Source organism: Sinocyclocheilus grahami, unplaced genomic scaffold, assembly GCF_001515645.1.
Source record: "Sinocyclocheilus grahami isolate Dianchi unplaced genomic scaffold, SAMN03320097.WGS_v1.1 scaffold5.1, whole genome shotgun sequence".
NCBI classification, from domain to species: Eukaryota; Metazoa; Chordata; class Actinopteri; order Cypriniformes; family Cyprinidae; genus Sinocyclocheilus; species Sinocyclocheilus grahami.
Genome location: NW_015505184.1, coordinates 788,783 through 809,282, shown reverse-complemented (window position 1 = coordinate 809,282; position 20,500 = coordinate 788,783). Strand labels below are relative to the sequence as shown.

Here is a 20,500-nt window from a genome sequence, read left to right as displayed (position 1 = left end):
TTATTTTTTTTTTTTTAAATTACCGATCTTTTCGCTAGACCCTTGTTCCTTAGCTGGGATCATGTAGAGCCCTTTGAAGCTGCATTTGCCGCAATTACAGTCTACCATATGGAGAAAAATCCTGGAATGTTTTCCACAAAAAACGTAATTTCTTTTCAACTGAAAGGGGAGTGTGGTTATGAACGAATGAATGAAATGCATTTGTCTGTGTTTCACTCCATCTCGAATCTCGCTCGCGGAAAGTGCTTGAGAAACAGCGTCTCTCTTCCGCGGCTCGGTACGCTTTCAACTCGTTTTTTTAGACTTGAGCTAGACTGCACGACATTCACATTACATGATTTGACTGATTTTTACGTAGAAAGGGCGACAAGAAATGAACATTCATGTTTTAATGATCTTTGAGAGCAAGGGGGCCCCCCTGGTGTTTCGGGGGCCCTACGCAGCTTGCGTATTTTGCGTATAGGGAAGATCGGCTCTGGGCATGGGGGTGAGTAAACTAATCCTTTAACAGAGTGATTCTGTATCATTCAAACGCAATAAACATGAAAAAACAACATTGTTTCTGGTCTCATGTTTTGCTTTCTTTGCTTAGGTCCTCTATACAGATGCAGGAGTGTCTTTCCTTATGGATGAGATGGACACTGTCCTGGCGTATGAAAACAAGGGCAAGTCTACAATGCAGGCTGAACAAGCAGGAGGAGCTGAGGGTCGTGACCCCTTGATGTCGGCCCTAAACAACTTAAATCGGGTTCAGCAGCTGGAGATTATCCATGGTTAGTAGAGTTAAGTGGTACAAACATCCTTATCTGTGTGAAACCAAAACTAATTAGTTTTCTGAATGACAAGAGATTTCAAATGTAACTGCTCAAATGTGATGTTGACATTTAATTTTTCCTCAGAATATAATGACATGAAGACCGAGCTGAAGGACTACCTGCAGCGATTTGCAGCAGAAGGAAAAGTAGGTTTTCGTTTGTGTGCGTTTTTTTTAGTGTGTGGTTTAGTTGAATGTAAGCTTGTAGTGTCTAGTGTTCATTTTCTTCTCCTCTCCTTGTTTAGGTGGTGACACCTGAGGACATCCGTCACTTCTTTGAACAGCAGCAAAGCCGCAAGAGACGAAGAGCCAATGCAGGCCAGTACTACTGCAGTTAAACTGCCCTTCACCCTGCCACTTCAAGCCCCCCCCCCAAACTGTTCTTTTCAAGGCCACCCCTGGTTTTGTAAGATAAATATGCAGTTCAAATTCAGGCCCTCATAATCTTGTATGCTTTTGACCTTGTATAGTGATGTATGACAGAATCTGTGTTTCCAAAGATGTAACTAATTCTTTTCTTGTAATCCTGCCATTTCAAATCAACATGTCGATTGGCTCCAAGATGCATTCAGTTCAGTGTTCAGTTACAATTGTGAATTGTCTAGTAACACTTTATTCATTTTATCTTGTTTTAACCTGTTTTGTTTGTGGAGTCTGTTACTTTTTAATGTCCTATCTTATAAATGAAATAAACATGGTAATACATTTGGGCCCTGCGATGTAGGTCTTTTATCCCAAGAACAAGAACACTCTTTATGTATCCCAAGAACACTCCATTGGGGAGAAATTGTTTTAGTGTTTATTTCATTAGTTCAGTAACTTATATAAATTTTGAGTTCTGTTAATAACTGACAAAGCTTTACACACTGTCTCTTTAGGCATGTCATGAAGCCTGCAAACCGGCCCAAACAATATCCATAAGGCCTTTCCACATTCTATCCATCCATCTATACCTTAAGTAGTTTAATAAATTACTTTTAAGCCTCTAGGCTTGTGTGATTTTGCATATGCATTGTTTCAGTTGGTTTTAAATTCAATTGTAAATTTCAGTGGGAACCAAATTGTGATTTCTGCATGATAGTGTTTCTATGCAAATTGTGTGGTTAGTGAGTCGCTCTGTGTTTCCCTCTCCCATTTACCACTAATGGCAAGGTGTTACTAGCTGCTCATCTGGCAGCTTGAATGAATGAAATCAAACAAACAACAAACACACACAATCATTATAACTCAAAACTATTTATTTCCAAGACATTAGTCAGCTAATTGCAGAGTAAAGTTCATAACTACACCGGCCAAAGAAAAGAATAGAAAAATAGACACTTTCCACAACTCCACAAAAGAATGCAGTTTTTTTTTGTATGTGTGCGTGTATATATACACAAATATATGCGCGCACACACACACAAAGTCTCAAATAGATATTCGCATGTTTTATATACATTTATTAAAAAAAACTTTACGTTTTACATACAACAAAACATTTCTGAGGCATGTGATCAAAGGTACCAAAAATCTTGAAAAATATCTTTTGAAGAAAAAAAAACAAATGAACCATTATGCACACTAAGCGTTGGCTACAGTATTACAAAGAGACGGTTTAACAGAGGTTTGTAGAAAGGGCTTGCATAAGACAAAAGGGGTGTGGAGGAAGCCCAGCCTCAGGCAGAGAAGGCACTAAATCGTCTCCGTAAGAGAGATAGCACAAGAGAGAACCTGGAGATCTCGACTTAAAGTCTGCAAACACAACTTCCCTTGCCCCTCACACATCCAAAACACAAACCTTCAGTTCAGTTCAGCCTTGCGGCACTTTGGAGATAACGCAATGCCATGCAAATATACTAAAAGGATTAGGAATGAATGTTGAAGACAAATGACTCAGCTGTGAATCTAGAACTGAATAAACAGACGTTTCAGTCAAAATAAACCAATAGAGCCAACAGAGGGCGCTATTCCACAACAAACGTTACACATATCGCCATCAAAAATTTAGTGCAATGGGTACCTTCATCTGTTCTAGCTTTTACTCCTCGGTTTAAGTATAGTAGCCAAATTTATTCCCACCCAAAACGAACCCATTATTTTTAAGCAATGAAAAATTTATGTCAAACTACATGCCAGTTGAGTTCTACAGGACAGACTAAATGATTCAAGCTCCTCATCTGGGAGCTCAAATGCATTTCCAATTCATTCCCTAACAGTCTCTCAGGCAAGCATCCCACAAAACCCAAATGACCACAAATGGCATTTGTGATAGAAATGTATTAATTATGAGGTCAGTGTGCATCTAAAATACAAAATAATACCTTCAAACTGTGCATTGACTTTTGCAGCAATCAAAACGATCTGATCGGTGTTTTATAGCATGAAATAAATGACTTCTTAGCAGTTCAAAATGGCCTGAGTATAGCAGAGGTGAAGGCGATCCAAGGAGTTTTCCTAACCTGCCCCTTAAGTTTAAGGCATGGCTGGGTCTATATGGGACTAGATCGCTGGGATCGGCATTGACGTCAAGAAATAATGTTCTCCGCTGGCAGGAAAACCTCTTGCGTAGCAGCAGTAGGCCTAAATATCCATCTGTCGATTTTGGGTCATGGTTTGATGCAGCCAGTGCGATTCGCTAGAATGACATGACAGACCTCAGATCTCCTCTCGGCTGCCTCGAAGGGAAGTGCTGATGCCAGTTACTCAATGCTTGGAGTTACAGGTAACAGGAAAATCAGAACTAACATGCAACTGTTGCATAAAAATGGGAAATAAAAAACAGAAGGAAAAAGAACATACCGAAAGGTCTTGCTCGTCAGATGACCCAATTCAAAATACCATTGGTACAGAAGGCTGGAGTTACAAAGTCGCAACACTGAGAATTTAAATGACTGAGCTTTTGACAAGAGCTTCCGACACAAAAGAAGAACGTGTGAGCTGGTGGTAAAACAAGTCGCGTGACAGGTGCATTGATTCGTCATTGTCATGCTGACATGAAACCTGGAGGATCTGCAAGGTAAAATGAAGTTTGAGTGAAACACCTGCTCTGTGAAACAAAATATATTTTTATTCTGAATAAATGTAGTTAGTAAATCGCTTCACTCGTCCTCTTTTTGCTGCGGAATGAGGTCAGGGAAGGTAGGCTTAAGTAGGCTGCGATGCATTGCATTTTGAAAGAACCACAGATACTGAAAGCTCAATCTCATGATGTATTATCAAGTTTGTTATACGCCAAAGGAAAGGCTGAACCATTTGCACCAGGGACTGAAGATCTTCATGTATCTGATAAGCCTGATGCAAAGAGAACCGCAGAGCTACGTCCTTGACAGTCAAAGGAGACAAACAGCCTCCTACCAATCTCAGCTCGATTCAGATGACTTCAACTCTCTGAGGAGATCACTTGCACCACAGCTAGGGTCTACGTTGGATCTATTTTTGGATCTGACCCTCTGAAGCTTTGCGGGATGGCAAACTGGAGCTCTCCCACTCAGGGTTCATGACTCTTTCAGGCTTGACTCAGAGGTGGGCTGTAGTAGGAGTCCAGGAGGACCCGTTCGTTGCACTGCAACTGCATCAGGCAGCTAACAATTCTGAAGAACAACCAAGGGTAGATGAAGAATAACACCTGTGATAACTGTAGATTGAGTTAATTATTGTGCAAGATGTCGCTGTCCTCATATCTTAACTGCGCTGTTAAGTTCTAATAAAACAACACGTGTAAAGAAAAGAAAAATGTGAGGAAGTGGTGAAAATCTGATTTCCAGCTGTTGGTTCTGGTCCCCCAATGATAAATGTTCAAGGTGAGGCTCAAGAGGTCTGAATAAGTTGAAAAGAATTTAAAGAAGGAAAATCGAATTGACTGAAATATGTTGAGAGGAGCTGTTCAGAGGTAGAGTGTCTCTCTGTCACAGAAGACCTTATGCGATTTAAGATGGAGAACTGCGTTAGCCAAGGTAAGGTCTTAAGGCTGTAACTACAGGTATACAGCAGTACTAACCCTGCATCAACTCTTTTAAGGCCATCTCTGTAAGTCAAAGTGCCTGGGGAGAGATCCATAAAAATCAATCAATGATAAATGTTCCTTCGATGGACACGGTCACCAAAGAGCCTTGAGTAACAAACACGAATCTCAACCCAACTGTATCAGTTCAACTTGCTAAGAGGCAAAGAAACCTGGTAGATAAAATAAAACGCTTCCGGGATTCACCAAGCAACGCAAACATCCTCCCAAACTCATCTTTGGTCTAACTGTGGGTTCTTAACTGTCAAAAATAAATAAAATCTGATCGACCATCCAACTGAAACTCAAGCCTTTTACCAGCGTATAAATTGTCTGAGCACATTTATCTGATGAAATGAAATGACATTCTTAGTATTTCTCACAATGTTGTGCTTTCAACCAATAAAACACTTCTTGTGCTCCAAAGAAAGAAGCACTTGAAGTGAAGAATGTGGGATGGATACAGCTGAGGATCATTCGGATATTCAACAGAGGTCCCATCCGGTCGAATACAACATGAGATTCTTATATAATAACATTTGAGAGCATGTGAGAATACAGTACCATCATCGCTTGTGGGGAAAGGCTATTGTTGATTATCTTAAAGGGATAGTTTCCCCAAAATGAAAATTCCTTCTTCATTCACTAACCCTGTTGTTGTTTCAAATCTGTAGGATACATTTTCTTTCTGCAGAACACAAAAAAGATATTTTGAAGAATATCTAAAGGTTTTTTGGTCCACGGTGAAAGTCAAAGGGGTCAAATGTTGATGTTGTTGGACCTCAGACTTTGATTGTATGGACAAAAACAGTTCTTCAAAATATCTTCTGTGTTCTACAGAGAGAGAAAAATTTACACAGGTTTGGAACGACATGATGTTGAGTAAATGAGGACACAATTTGCATTTTTGAGTGAACTAGCCTGCATATTTGCCGTGTCAGTATTATCTGAGAAAGGTTTTTATTGTAAGGAGAAGAAAGCAAAATTAATATTTAAAATGAAAAAGCTGCACTATTGCACAGTTATTTAAGAATACAGGTATTTCGGATGCTAAAAAACGAGCTTAAAATAAGTCACTTCATCTATAGGTAGGATTTGCAGCAGTGTGTATGATATTGTTTCTTAAAGTGTTGTGTAGCAAATCAAAAGTAAATACTTGTGTCTAAATCCATGACACTTCCAAGAATTCTCTTTTTTGCAAAGCCTGTTCATGACATCATAATTGTTGCTGACAGAACTAGCACAGAAAAGCTAATGAACTCCCGCCCATGGGCTGCTGCCGTCCTACTGAACCAGAGGACTGAGGATGTGGCGTGAGGTTGGTTTGGTTGAGCATCCTGTACCATTCTGGAGAACGTGGCTGATATTGATCAACCCATATTTGCCATCTCTCAGGAATGCCACCAACTGCAGCCTTGGAATGAGAATCTGAATGCAAAAGAGGATGCCAAATTTTTGTTTGAGAGAACAGATAGTTTTTAAAGTTAAATATAGTGGAATGAATCTGCAGATCTGTGCTGTGAAACACAAACACGCTAAAACAAAACCCTATTCACATTTAATGGTGCATCTGTGCCATTGTTATGCCTGATAAGTTGCCTCATAGGAGACAGGGGATTTCATTTGTTTTCCCTTTTTATGTTCCATCTCGGTTCTTAAATTGCACAGGCTAATGTAAAAGCCGGCGTATGCGGCAGATTACATGAGCTATTACTGCCACTCTGCCCTCAAAAGAAGAAGGAGCCGTTTGTCAAGGACTAGACAAAGTAATGAGTTTGCAACTTATTGCCTTCATATTTTTCCAATTTACTCCAAAGAAACGAAATGCATATAGATGAATGTATATTTCCCCAGTCAACATAGTTTGTTCAGGAAAATGAAAGTAAAAGAAATATACTGTGATACTTGTACATTAATATCCTGTACATAAATCTAAGGATCTCTCAGATTAAAATATTTTGCATTTTTGACCTCTTTTCAGGGTGCACACAACCAAACCAAGCTCTCCTCACTGGGTTTCAAACCTATCCAGATCTCCCTTTAGCCTTCAGAAAAGCAGCCACTCGCGCAGCTTATGGGCGTTCATTACTTCAAGATACTGTCGGCCCTCAAAAGAACACGAAGTGCAGGACTGCTGGTGCCTCACCTGTTAGCTTACACTTAGCATTTAAATCAGTCGTCAGTCTCTTTTTAATCAGGGGTCAGAGAGCAGACTTCCTGTAGGGGTATTCGGGTTTGCTGGGCGACCTGCGGTCTCGAGCACCTAAGCCCCCCTCGTCCCCAGACCCAACGTTCGCCCCTAAGCCCAGCCCCATTCCTTCTGGAGCAGGCCGGCGGCCCGTGGGCCATTCCTCATACTGTTCTGTGGAGGGGCCAAGCCCACAGGTGAGGTCCGTCTCGTTTATGGGCCATGACCTTTGCACGGCTTGTGCAACGCCCCCTTGCGAGACGATTGCCAAGTCTAGTCTCTGCGGAGGCTGTTCCAGCACATCCAGGCGGAGGGATTCTGAAGCCTCGGAGTAGGACGGAGGTGGCGCTCCACCACCTGCCTGACGGCCGTGGATATAGAGGTCCGGTCCACTGTAGGGAGGCACGCGACGGCCTGGGAACTCGTAGAGATCTGGGAAGTCAGGCTGCGGGCCCTCAGGCTTGGGTTCGGCTGCGTGCCGCTTGCGGGAGGAGTGCGGGTGACGACTGGAGTAGCTGTGGGACATGGGAGGAGCTGTAGAAAGGTGAGGGTGGGCTTCGTGACTCTCCAACTCCATGGAGACCTCAGGAAGGCGCCGCTCCTTCAGGCTCATTGCCGAAACACCCATGGCGATGTCTGGCATGAACTCGTTGATAACAGGCTCCATGTTCTGCAAGAATAAATGAGAGGATATACATTAGCAAAGCTCACAATGGAAACCCATTTTTCATACTGTACATTATATTGCTGTGATGCCTAAATTCACTTGATGCGTTTCAATGGTCATCAGCATCGTAAAGTTTTTATATTTTAATTATTTAAATTTTTTTTTACATTTATAACACTATACTTTGTATTATATAACCTTTGCATCAAATTACAAAAAAACTAGTTAATGCTAATGCGAGAGTGTTTCTAATGCAGCGTCTATGGGAGGGACGGTAAATTTGACATCATTCTCTCTTCTGACTGCCGTTAGCAGTCTCTCGCAATTTTTTTTTCCTTTTTAAATCATGAAAACACTATTGTGGAGTTTTCCTTTAGCTATGCGAGCAAATGGGAATGCCAAAATATTTTTGTGGTCCTCTCCCATTCACTGCTTCTGAAGTTAACCCAACTATGACGACTTCCGCTGCTGAGAAACCCAGAAATGTGAAAAGGGTCTATCAGAAGACCCCGGAGGCGGGGCAAGTGTTGCAAGCTTTTGTTTACAGTGGCATGTTGGCATGGCCACTTTTGTATTTGACGGCAACGTGGCGGAGTAGGTATTCTGTGCTGCGCTTTTTTTATTTTCTACTTTTGACAAGCCAATATTCATTTATTTTGTTAGCAAAAAATACGATATATTATGATATAATATACAATATTTATAATATAATATATGCAATAACCATAAATAGTTTTTCCTTCAATTATTTTAAAATCACAAAGATAAGAGATGCACTCTTTCATTAGAAAATAAAATCACACCTTTAATAGTTGAGTATATTTACAGTAGAAAAATCTTTAATGAACTATGATTACAAAAAAATTTAAATAAAAAATAAAATAATCGTTCATTAATTGTCATCGAGGTAAAATGTTTTGAGATTAATTGAGATTTTGATTTTAGGTCATTTCGTTCAGCCCTAATAATTAGAATAATATATTGGTATTAATCACCATTTTCTTGTCAGGATGAAGATTTCTCCCCCCCTGTGCATTAGTGCAGTCTGGGGGCAGGGGCTTGGCTCCTGGTGGGTAGACTGGGCTGCCCATCTTCGAAGAGGACTGCCTGTGAAGGAGTGCATGATTGCAGGGGTAGGAGAAAGATCTGGAGGGAGGTTGGGTGGGGACCCGAGGTCTCCAGCCCGTTTTATACTGCTGCTGGCTATGGCCCGGGGTGGTCGGGGGATGATAGGGCGGAGGAGGAGGTGGCAGAGGGGGGTGGAAGCCCACTAGAGCCTCCAGGTCAGTGAACATGCTCTCCACAGCTGGTGTACTGTTGACCCGGCAGCGACCTGACTGGCGCAAGGCCAGGACGGGACTCTCGTCTCCAAAACGCTCCTCGGGAAAGAATTTGTGCGGATTCTGAAACACAGCACATGTAATCATGAGGGCAATGTTTGTGCTAGACATGCTTCAACAATGAGACTTAATAGACTGTCTGGCATGCTGAAGAGGTTTTGAGTCCTTCCAAACTATCCAGCGTAGGTTCACTGGTCACTTAATGGTGAGAATAACAAGATATCAAGGCAGTTCAAGAGCTCAGGGAACTTCTAAACCAAGAGCATAGTAACTGGAGGCATTTGCTAGTCAAAACAACACGGATTGATGCAGAAGTACACATTGCATTCTCAGCAAACTATAGTTAACATTATTGTAAAAGGTCTTTTCATTTTTTTTATTTGCATGTTAAGTGACAAGTTGGTTTTGACATGCAATAAATATAACAGAAATTTTTATTTTCCTGCCATCACAAGAATACATTAAAATGTTATATTAATATATTATATAATGTACAAAAAATAATATAATGTACAAACACACTTATTATTATTATTATATCAAATTAACAGGTTAATAGGTATTTTTAATTGTAATAATATTTATCAATATTACTGTTTTTACTGTATTTTTATCAAATAAATGCAGCCTTAGAGACCGGATTTTTGTATGATAGTATATATAATACACACATTTATACAGACATTTGCAATGCATTGAAGAAGTGTTCAAATCTGAACAACAAAATTCTCCCTTTTTAATCTTTTTTTATTTGAACAAAATCAGTATGAGTGCCTGCAATCACTGGAAAATAAATTGTATTCATCAGAGGCCAGGGTAATACTAACTGACATGAAAGTCAGATAAAAGAGAAAGAGAGATATTCACAGTAGCCATAGCAACACATGTCAGTCTCCACACAAACAGGATGTGCTGGGTTACCTGTAGGAGTTCTGCAGCCCCATCAGGTAGGCCAAACTCTCTGAGCACACGGATCTGCAGCTCGTAGCTGACTGTGGCGCCCTCACCACAGTTCAGAGCATATGCTCGCTGCACCTGGTCTGTGTGACGCAGCTCCTGCAGCCTACGGATCATTCCCTTCACTACTGCCAACCTGGGCACTGAAAGACAGGGTGATAAAAGGAAAACAGATGACTTATTTAATGTGCAAATACAAATCAAGAAGCTCATCAGTTAACAACATTACACAGCAGATAAACAACATTAATACAAGATGGGCATATAAGACAAAAAAAAAGTTTTTTTCTTTTTTCTTTTTTAATGGGTGTTGAATTGTTTTATATAACACCCACAGGATCACAAAGTTTGCCAACATACAAAGCCAATGTTCCCACTCACATTACATATACCTAAAAAAAACACTGAATTGCGTCTTGCAAAAGAATAGCAAAATTAACTTGAGCAAACAACTTCTCATGGTTTGATTTATGGGATTTGAGACCACATCTAGATTAGGACATGATCTACTTGGCCTTTGTACTAAATCGCAATCTCTCTAAAATAACTTGATAAAACGAGTCACCACAATCATGTATAACGGAGTATTTTATACAGATATATAATGGCTAGTTTTTAAGACTGGCTGAAAGAATGCATCATTACAAGGCATGAATGAGTGCTTAACCCACCTGGTATTTCGTTAGCAACCACAGACGGTGGAGCTGTCTGGCTGCCAGCCATTTGCTGGTGGTTGATCATGTGACAACACTGGGGGACGGCATTGTTTACCATGTAGAGTGTGTCCGGTACATTGGACATACGAACCATGCGCAGCCTAACCAGGTCAGTCTGCTCAACCATCATCTCCTCCAAAACCGCCTGGAGAAAAACGCAAAGTTTAATGGAAGTCGTATAATGAAATGAGTGTATTTAATAACAGCACTAAGGCTATTCTATAAACCAACTGCCTTTTTGAAAAGATTTGATTCACAGTCTACAATTACAGTCTATATAAATTACATTCTATAAATGTAAAAAATAAAAAAAAATATATTTTTTTTATCTTGTATTATTAAAACTGTATTTTAAAGAAATGAGATAGAGATACTTAATAGGTGTATCATTTAATTGCATTTATCTTTTAATCACCTCTTCTGCCTCCACTAGTTCATTGTAATGTTACAGTTAACCACCCTGCTGTATGTGAGGTGAGGAAGTGTATCCTACCTTGGCCTCCTCCACATAAGGAGAGAATAACCGTGGGCGGACATAAATGCCAGCACTCTTCTGCCGAAGCCAGGCGTTGGCTTTGCCTCCCTCCGCTGTGGGCAGCATGTCAGAAGGGGGGGTGCTGATCAGACCCCTCTTCATCTGTTAAATGCAGAGGAAAAGTCTTTACCGATACTTGAAGAGAGCGGTCAAGAAGAACGATGGAAAGATGATGTAATTTGCTGGAGCATTAGCACATTGGGGTATCTGTTTTCTTACTCTCTAGCAAATTACATCCTGAGCAGAACTGAGAATCAGAGTATGTACCCATTCATACATCAATCAATATCACCATTTTTGTCATTCTTATTCAGCGTGCGCTGTACAGAAAAACAAAAGTAACGTTACCCATTTGGCTTGTGGCAGCATGACAAATTTCTGTGCATTTTACAGACTAAAGGGAAGTGTTGGGAAGGTTACTTTGAAAATGTAATAGGTTACAGATTACAAGTTAGACTATTTAAAATGTAATGAGTAGTGTAACTATTTCAATTACTTAAATTACTTTAAGTAATGTAACTGATTACATGATTACTTTTCTAAATTTCTAATGAATGTTTTCAACTGTTATTCATTTTCAAACATTTAGGCTAGGCAGGGTTAACCTTACAGTAGCACTCAACACTGATTACTGTCAGACTTTCAAAATTCTTCATCAATTGAATTAAGATGATAAAAATGTTAAAGCACACCACCAAAAAAAAAAAAATCTGACTTTAGCACCTCTTTTTACTTTGAGATCGTTCTAAGGTTAAAAACTGATTTAAAAAATAAAGCATATACATTAACACAAATAGAAAATAAAACATTTATCGAATAAGCATGTGTCCTATACTCCTGAAACATTGGTGTCTTATTAGACTCTTAGAGGAGTTAATGCAATTTGGGAAAGAAATCAATTAAATCGGTGTGTGTCTGTGTTAAAATATTCAGATGTAACCCCCTTTGTAATATTGAACATTTTCACAAGTAACTGTAATTTAATTACATATTTTTTCCTCAGTAACAGATTTCAGTTATATTTATTTTGTAATTAAATTAAATAACTGTTGCATGTAACTAGCACATGTACAACACTGCTAAGTACACTCATAGTGAGCTTTATGTTCATTCACTTACATTCATAGCTGGTATGTAAGCATATTCACAGAATGATGCTACACAGTTTAGTTTAGATGAAGTTCAAGTTTGGTGGAAAAAAATGGACAAATATAGGATTTAAACGCTTCTTTTCTATATTCTCTTTGAAAAAAGACATGAAGGAAACTGATCTTGGTGGTTTACACATGATCCTGATTTACATATTTTTATAAAAAGTTCAAAAGAACACTATTAAACAAACTACTGTTCAAATGTCTGAGGTCTGTAATAAAAACAAGCCTCTTATGCTCACCAAGTCTGCATTAATTTAACCAAAAATACAGTAAAAACAGTAACTTGTGAAATGTGAAAACTGTTATGTTTTCTATTATAATATATTTTAAAATTTAATTTATTCCTGTAATGGCAAAGCTGTATTTTCAGCAGCCATTGCTCCAGTATCAGTGTCACATGATCCTTCAGAAACCATTATAATACTCCGAATTGGTACTGAAGAAACATTTATTTTTATCACCTATGCTGAAAATAGCCATGCTGCTTATTTGTGTGAAAAGCATGAACCATTTTTTACGAATTCTTTGATGCATTGAAATGTCAAAAGAACAGCATTTATTTAAAACATGTTACATTATAAATGTTTTACTGTCACTTGTCCATTTAACTTAACCTTGCTGATTACAATATTTAAAGATAAAATATTTAAAGATTTAAAAAGAAAAGTCTTACTCAAAATATTTCAAAAGAACTGTAAACTTCAATTAAGTGAAGCTGCATGGAGAAATTCTGTGTGCTTAAAATCTAGTGTGACTGCCCCTTAATGCTGCTGTTTAAACTGTATAAACCAAAAGACCTACACATGACCAGAACACACAAACACACTCACAGTGTCAGAGAGGACCTCACTGTTGGTTGGTAATATGTGCTCAGTTCTGACGAAAGGCAGCAGTGGAGAGAGAATCTCTTTAAGCTCTTCCAGGTCCAGATCCCTTCTTTTCACGCCACGTTTATTCACACTATGTGCAGTACCACTTAACAGGTTAGGCTCTGGGGAACACACAGAAACACACAGTTTCAAACACACACACACACACACACACACACACACACACACAAGAATTTGAGTTGGAGGAAACGGTGGCCCAACTTTTCTAGCCCACAATATAGATTAGACAAAGTTGGGTGGGAGGGTGTGTGCTTCCAGAGGATTAGCGGTATCGTCATGCAGCTCCACTGACTGCAGCCGTGCCCTTGAGCGAGGAATTTAAGCTCCTCTGCTCTGAGGATGCTGCACTGCATTGGACCCTGAATTACTATCTACACCTCAGACAGCAAATCAGTATTATGTATAAAGACTGTTAATGACAAAATGAAGGTGAGCCTGTGCATTGCTGTTTCCCTTTAGAATGTGTTCTGGGAGAAAAGCAATCAGAGATCGTGTTTGCGGTTTGGCACCAGCTATAAACGTTCAAGATAGTGTTAGTCTGGGTATATTTGATTCTGTTGGGTACACAGAGCAATTGCAGACCCAGGTCTGGAGCCGCCAGCCATATGCTACGCTTCTGTATTGCAGAGCACTTGGCCTGATTTCTCAGAGCTGAGCCAGTCGGAGTCATTACTAGACATTAGGAGGATTGGGGAATAAATCATTAGACTGGCATAGTTCAGACCACCATCTATAGCAAGAGGTGGAAACAGGGACAAATTCAGTGGCACAGAAAAAAATTTCAGCCCAGAGAAAGGTATATATGTGTGTGTGTGTGTGTGGAGGAGATCGAGGAATAGTTCAGGTAGTTCAAAAATGTAAATCCTAACATTACTTTGTCACCTTCACGTCGTTGCAAACCTGTATGACTTTTTCATCCGTGGAACACAAAAGAAGTAGTTTAGCAGAATATGTGAACTGCTCTTTTCCATACAATGAAGGTGGATGGGGACCACAGGTTATCAAGCTCCCAAAAGCACCATAAAAGTGGTCAATATGACTTGTGCCCTACAATTCAAGTTAAAATAAAGCACAAGACAAATGGACCACATTTAAGATATTCATGTTATGATGTTATGATATTTTTATCATAAATATCCCACCCATTTTTGGAGTCTGACAGACATGGCCATTATGCACTGTCTCTGTATGAAATAAGTTATGTAATGGTTCTTGGAATGAAATACACAGTACCGTTCAAAAGTTTAAGGACAGTAAGTTTTTTTTTTTTAATTAATACTTTAATTCAGCAATGACGCATTAAATTGATCAAAAGTGACAGTAACATTGTAGCGTCACAAAAGATTTCTATTTCAAATAAATGCTGTTCATTTGAACTTTCTAGAAGAAAATTGTATAATTTATTCATAAAATAAGCAGCACAACTGTTTTCAAAATTGTTTTGCTTGAGCAGCAAATCAATATATTAGAATGATTTTTGAAGGCTCATGTGAAACTGAAGACTGGAGTAATGGATGCTGAAAATTCAGTTTTGCCATCACAAGAAAAACCTATTTTAAATTGTAATAATATTTCACAATATTACTGTTTTTACTGTATTTTTGATCAAATAAAATGAAGCTGTGTTAAGCATAAGTCTTCTTTTAAAAAACATTCAAATTATCTTATCGAAACTAAACTTTTCAACAGTAGTGTATATAAACACTTTTTTTGTTTCTTGAAAAAAAAAAACACAACATATAAGTTTGGTACGACATGAGGGTGAGTAAATAAATGACAGACTTTTCTTTTTTGGATGAACTATTCCTTTAATGTGTATCTAGTAACATATCAGTGTCTGCATGTGATACCTCTATCGGCCATCCTCTTGATGAGCTGGTGTTCACCCCACTTTACAACATACTTGAGGATGTCCTGTTCACTGGCCTGTGAAGAGGGGAGAAGAACAGCACCAGTTTATGTTACTGAATTTAGTCAGTGCTGCAAGGTTGAAGAAGACTGCTGTATGCAACAGAACGATATCGGAAAAAAAACAGGATATATAAAACCAATGTATTTCATAGCAGTAGGTCCTGCAGGTACAAGGTAAAACCTGAGAAAAATTATTTTCCTACTATCTTATCTCTTACTGAGAATATTGCACAGCCAAAATCTTAAAAAAAAGCTCAAAATTCACTGATATTTACAGGTTTTCCATGACCATGCCAATGAATCAATCAGTTAATGCCCATTTTTTGCAGCATGGTATAAAAACAAAATTTTTATATTGTCAAAACAATGCTAGTCTTTGTTTATATTTGTTTACAAATTCTCAGTCACTACAGGGATTATATCATTTCAACAGGTTTGACCCAGACTAGAGTTAACGAAGACTTGTAAACGCTGAACAGCGAGCACACAGGAGTGTGAAGGCACTAACAGATTTCTGTGTGCCAGGCCAAATCCCAGATGGGGTTACAGCTCTCTATATTAGCTCACAGAGGAGACTTAAGGGGGACATCTGATACAGCTGACTCATTTGTCTAAAAACAAAAGCAGGTGACCTTCACCTTTAAGAGAAGGGAGCCCTGATAAACAGAGATCGATAAACAGACTGATACTGACACGTTGCTGTCTGAAATGGATAGGCCTGAAGCCCTGCAATGATTTGTGGACTGAAATAAACTAATTTCCCAATAGTGCAATATGATTCAGTTACCCTGAATTACCCCTGTATGTTTCCAGAGAGAAAATAAGCTTAACCTTGAAGTAACAGCACAAAAATCATGTGTAACAGACCTTACAAGTAGGTTTTTAGAAATACTGAGCTAGAAAATGAAGTTTAATCAGATTTTTTGCACACATGAACATATTTTGTTTGAGGATCCAATAACATGCCCTATTATGTGAACAACCCCCTTATTGTTCACATTTAGTTAACAAAATGTCATTTTTCGCATATCTAGTAAAAGACGTCTCTGTATTTACAGTGCAGTTTATTTGACTCATAACCAGCTACCCTAAATCGTAAAATCCTGAACTAGCTAATCTTGCACTGGGAAATCCAAAAAGTACTCAAGGTGAATTGGTGTAGGTCATCACCTGCAGGTAATCAGACTGAATGGCCGCCAGCAGGTGCTCCTTGCTAAGCTCGTAGAGGACGTCGGAGGTCATGACCTGGCTGGACTCCTCGCACAGGAAGTGCATGGCCTGCCGATGAACCCATTTGGAGCCGTATGGCTGTGAGCTCCACTTCAGGATGGCCACCACAGAGTCCAGAGAGATGCTGTCTGCCACAATGTCTTCACAGCCTAAGACCAATAAACAATGACATCACATTTTATTTAGGCATAAACAGGGCTTCAGCTGCTCTTAAACATACAATTCTGCGTCCAAATGTAGTTAATCAAGATTTTAAAACAAAAACGTGGGTGGTCCAGATGCTCTTAGAATAGGGCACTACTTCCATCTGCCCTCTATGCTGCTTTATCTATTTCTAAAATCATTTTCTCATCACTGCGACTGTAATATAACGCTTTAAAAGTAAAGAGAATCCTAAAACACACCAGGAATATATTCTACCACAATATATGCAGATATGTCTAAAATATTAATGAAAATGTATGCATTTAAATGTCACTGTGGGAAAAGATGAATAATTTACCCAATTATTCACAACGAAAACACTGCTTTATGCTGCTTCGAACTGTGCCTTGAATTGCTGATTTGATCTGTTTTGTCTCTTCTATTCAATTCTTTTGGTCCCCTTTTCCAGTCATCAAAGACCGAATGTCAAAAGAGAGGCATTCAGTGCAGTTTAATCAGTAAATGCCACCTTCCCTCCCCCCGCTTGATACAAAGACCCCCGGAGCAGTGGAGAATTTCAACCTCAAAGCAATCCAAGGCAAGTATCTCTAGAGAGCAAGCTTGGTTTTCCCTTTCTAACAGGCATTATGAGAAATTCAGTTTCAACAATAGTTTGCATATAGAAATGTACAAGTGTTTTGTATCACACCTAACAAAATGCATTAAATTGATCAAAACCTTAAAGACTATTTCTAAGCATATTAGAAAGCTTTCAGAAGGATCATGTGACACTGAAGACTAGAGTAATGGTTTCTGAAAAGCTTTGCCACTACAGGCATAAGTTAAATTTTAAAATATTTTAAAACAGAAAACAGCTATTTTAAATTCTAATAATATTCCACAATATCACAGTTTTTGCTGAATATTTGATCAAATTAATGTAGTTTTGGTGATGACATATTAAAAAATATCAGTGAACAATTTACATAATAATACGTGTTCCTCAGACTATCATACTTGGAGCTTTATAATCATTATCCAGCTTTAAAGGTATGGAAAAAGCAGCTCAGATATTTTGTCTAATAATTCATTTCAAGCTAAACAGAAGAAAGAAAATAACATGTTGATGGAATGAGGGTGAGTAAATGACACTATTTCCATAAATGGGTGAACTACTCCTTAAACTTGACTTCTATAACATTTTTTTTCTATATTATGGAAGTCAATGGGGACCAGCGACAATAGCAACTTTAACTTCTGCAGCAACTTATCCAAAATATCTTCTTTTGAAGAAAGAAATTCAATAAACTCATACAGGTTTGGAACAACCTGAGGGTGAGAAAATGATGAGAGGATTTAGATTTTTGGGTGAACTATCCCTTTAAGTGTTCAGGCACACTGTGCTGATCAGTAGCATTAAATATTCAACAGCCTATATAGTAGGCAGCCTGCGTCAGAGCAGATGCCGCTCTCAAAACTCTCAAGACAGTATTACGTTGTCGAATGACATATTTTCTAAGTAAATAAGCTGTTCTTCAAGACTCATAAAGGTGACCTTGAAGATGTTAAGGATCTGAGGAAGTCAAATAAAAACAACAAACATTCATAGTTTCTCACGCCATAACCCCGTCCTGTCCAAAACCACAACCTGGACCTTTTGTCTGTAAATATAAGGTCAAAGTTACCATAAAATTACCTGGGAGTGTTTTTAAAAAGCATTTCAAAACGTTTTTTTATACCCCAAAAGACTCTGTACATAATTTAATGCATTCGTGATGATCTCCAAATCAACAATCACTCACAATTGTGCAGTTTTACTTAATATAAGCCATGACTGCCTGCAGCCTTGTGCAAAATCATAACCATACTGATATTCAGCACAAGTGTGATATTGCTTAAAAAGCTTTCTATACCTTCTCTTATTGCCTGCAAAGTGCTAAGGTGTACTGTTTAAGTCTGAGATCTAATGACAATGTCTTTCCTTTTATGATGGGCACTGTACAGCCTCAGGATGACTGCTCACACGTCTCCAGCCTGGAGCACACAGAAGATTAAGAGTAGCACTGCATCGGTTTCACTGCATGACTAGAAACCATTTAGCATGCAGAAGCAAAGCAGTGCAGTATTCCCTAATAAACCCGTCCCAGTTAATTATAATCTCTAGTCACAGAGCCATAAGCTTGTCATTTTCAAAAAACAGTATCATATTAGCCTCTAGGGAGTGTGTCACCCAGCATCCAAAAATCTCATCATTCTTTATTGACTTTGTAATCAATGTGTAGATTGTTCACGTCGGGCATTAATGCAGAGCTACAAATCAATGCGAGTTAATGAAAGTTAATGATCAGGTGTGAGTCGAATTCAGATCGTAAGAATGATTGCAGAACTTACACCAAGGAGTTAATAGTTACTCAAAAATGAGACGAGTGTCCTAACATGAGACCAGAAACAAAAGTCTGCAAAACAAAAGCAACACATGGCAGGAAGACTTTGCACAAACAACTTGCAGTGTTTTCCACTCAAAAGCACTTGAATGGCAAGTGCAGAAGATTTGATGGTGATGAGTCCAGAGTAGAATGTGCCGGTATTCGGTAATGTGATATATCACGATAACGAATATGCACGATATTGTTATCGTGGGCACTTCAAAATACTGGATGACTGCTCACACGTCTCCAGCCTGGAGCACACAGAAGATTAAGAGTAGCACTGCATCGGTTTCACTGCATGACTAGAAACCATTTAGCATGCAGAAGCAAAGCAGTGCAGTATTCCCTAATAAACCCGTCCCAGTTAATTATAATCTCTAGTCACAGAGCCATAAGCTTGTCATTTTCAAAAAACAGTATCATATTAGCCTCTAGGGAGTGTGTCACCCAGCATCCAAAAATCTCATCATTCTTTATTGACTTTGTAATCAATGTGTAGATTGTTCACGTCGGGCATTAATGCAGAGCTACAAATCAATGCGAGTTAATGAAAGTTAATGATCAGGTGTGAGTCGAATTCAGATCGTAAGAATGATTGCAGAACTTACACCAAGGAGTTAATAGTTACTCAAAAATGAGACGAGTGTCCTAACATGAGACCAGAAACAAAAGTCTGCAAAACAAAAGCAACACATGGCAGGAAGACTTTGCACAAACAACTTGCAGTGTTTTCCACTCAAAAGCACTTGAATGGCAAGTGCAGAAGATTTGATGGTGATGAGTCCAGAGTAGAATGTGCCGGTATTCGGTAATGTGATATATCACGATAACGAATATGCACGATATTGTTATCGTGGGCACTTCAAAATACTGAGAATAATTATTTATTACAAATTATTCAGAATTTTGAATGCATTTAAAGAATACTTTTTCCATCAACTGGTCACAATGCACAACACCGCTGTATGCTGTGTCACAGACGCGTAAACAAGCACGGATGAGAAGCGCATGGTGGAGCGAAACGCTCTGAATGAAAACACATTCACTCTCTGACAGCAGATGGCGCTGAACAGCAGAAATGCAGCCGTTACCCCGTAAACAAAAGGGCCTTTCGCACCTCTTTAGTTCCAGAACTAAATGTACAGTACTAAAGTACTGGGACGATTTTGCGCGAACTATTTCCCAGTACCATTTAAAGGGTTGCATTCGCACTGACAGTGTGTACTAAGAAGTGACGTAAGCCGGTCGACAGCGACGTCATTTGTGCGCGGTATTCAACAACAGAAACAAAGAATAACATTAACAACAGGAGGATGGATGACGCTGTGATCGGAGCTGTGTTTTTGTTGTGTCTCGCGGGTTTCACAATAATGGACATGGAAAGTCGACGTATACTTAAAGCGATTGAAAGAACGGAAAGGAGGACTAAGAATCTTCAACGACAACTGGCAGTGCTACATTTGGTACAAGTGCCTGCACTTCAGCGTCTGTCCATCTATCGCTGTTCTCCATACTTGCGAAATAAGTTGACACAATGTTTACA

General features: G+C 39.0%; 2 protein-coding genes across 2 annotated transcripts in view; one reads left to right on the top strand and one right to left on the bottom strand.

Annotated features, from left to right (window-relative positions):
* LOC107583822 (putative E3 ubiquitin-protein ligase UBR7) overlaps positions 1 to 1,590 on the top strand; it is a 6,270-nt gene extending 4,680 nt beyond the window's left edge. The window contains exons 9-11 of the mRNA XM_016270167.1: positions 593 to 773; positions 900 to 961; positions 1,060 to 1,590. Of these exons, the coding sequence (XP_016125653.1) occupies positions 593 to 773; positions 900 to 961; positions 1,060 to 1,152 (336 nt within the window). The 3' untranslated portion in view covers positions 1,153 to 1,590. The remainder of the gene's footprint in view (positions 1 to 592; positions 774 to 899; positions 962 to 1,059) is intronic.
* A 4,063-nt stretch (positions 1,591 to 5,653) lies between these two features.
* Positions 5,654 to 20,500, bottom strand: part of LOC107583814 (BTB/POZ domain-containing protein 7-like) — a 64,828-nt gene continuing 49,981 nt past the window's right edge. Inside the window, exons 4-11 of the mRNA XM_016270158.1 lie at positions 16,325 to 16,533; positions 15,094 to 15,169; positions 13,184 to 13,344; positions 11,158 to 11,301; positions 10,620 to 10,809; positions 9,913 to 10,091; positions 8,647 to 9,054; positions 5,654 to 7,654 (exon numbers count right to left, since the gene is read on the bottom strand). Of these exons, the coding sequence (XP_016125644.1) occupies positions 6,998 to 7,654; positions 8,647 to 9,054; positions 9,913 to 10,091; positions 10,620 to 10,809; positions 11,158 to 11,301; positions 13,184 to 13,344; positions 15,094 to 15,169; positions 16,325 to 16,533 (2,024 nt within the window). The 3' untranslated portion in view covers positions 5,654 to 6,997. The remainder of the gene's footprint in view (positions 7,655 to 8,646; positions 9,055 to 9,912; positions 10,092 to 10,619; positions 10,810 to 11,157; positions 11,302 to 13,183; positions 13,345 to 15,093; positions 15,170 to 16,324; positions 16,534 to 20,500) is intronic.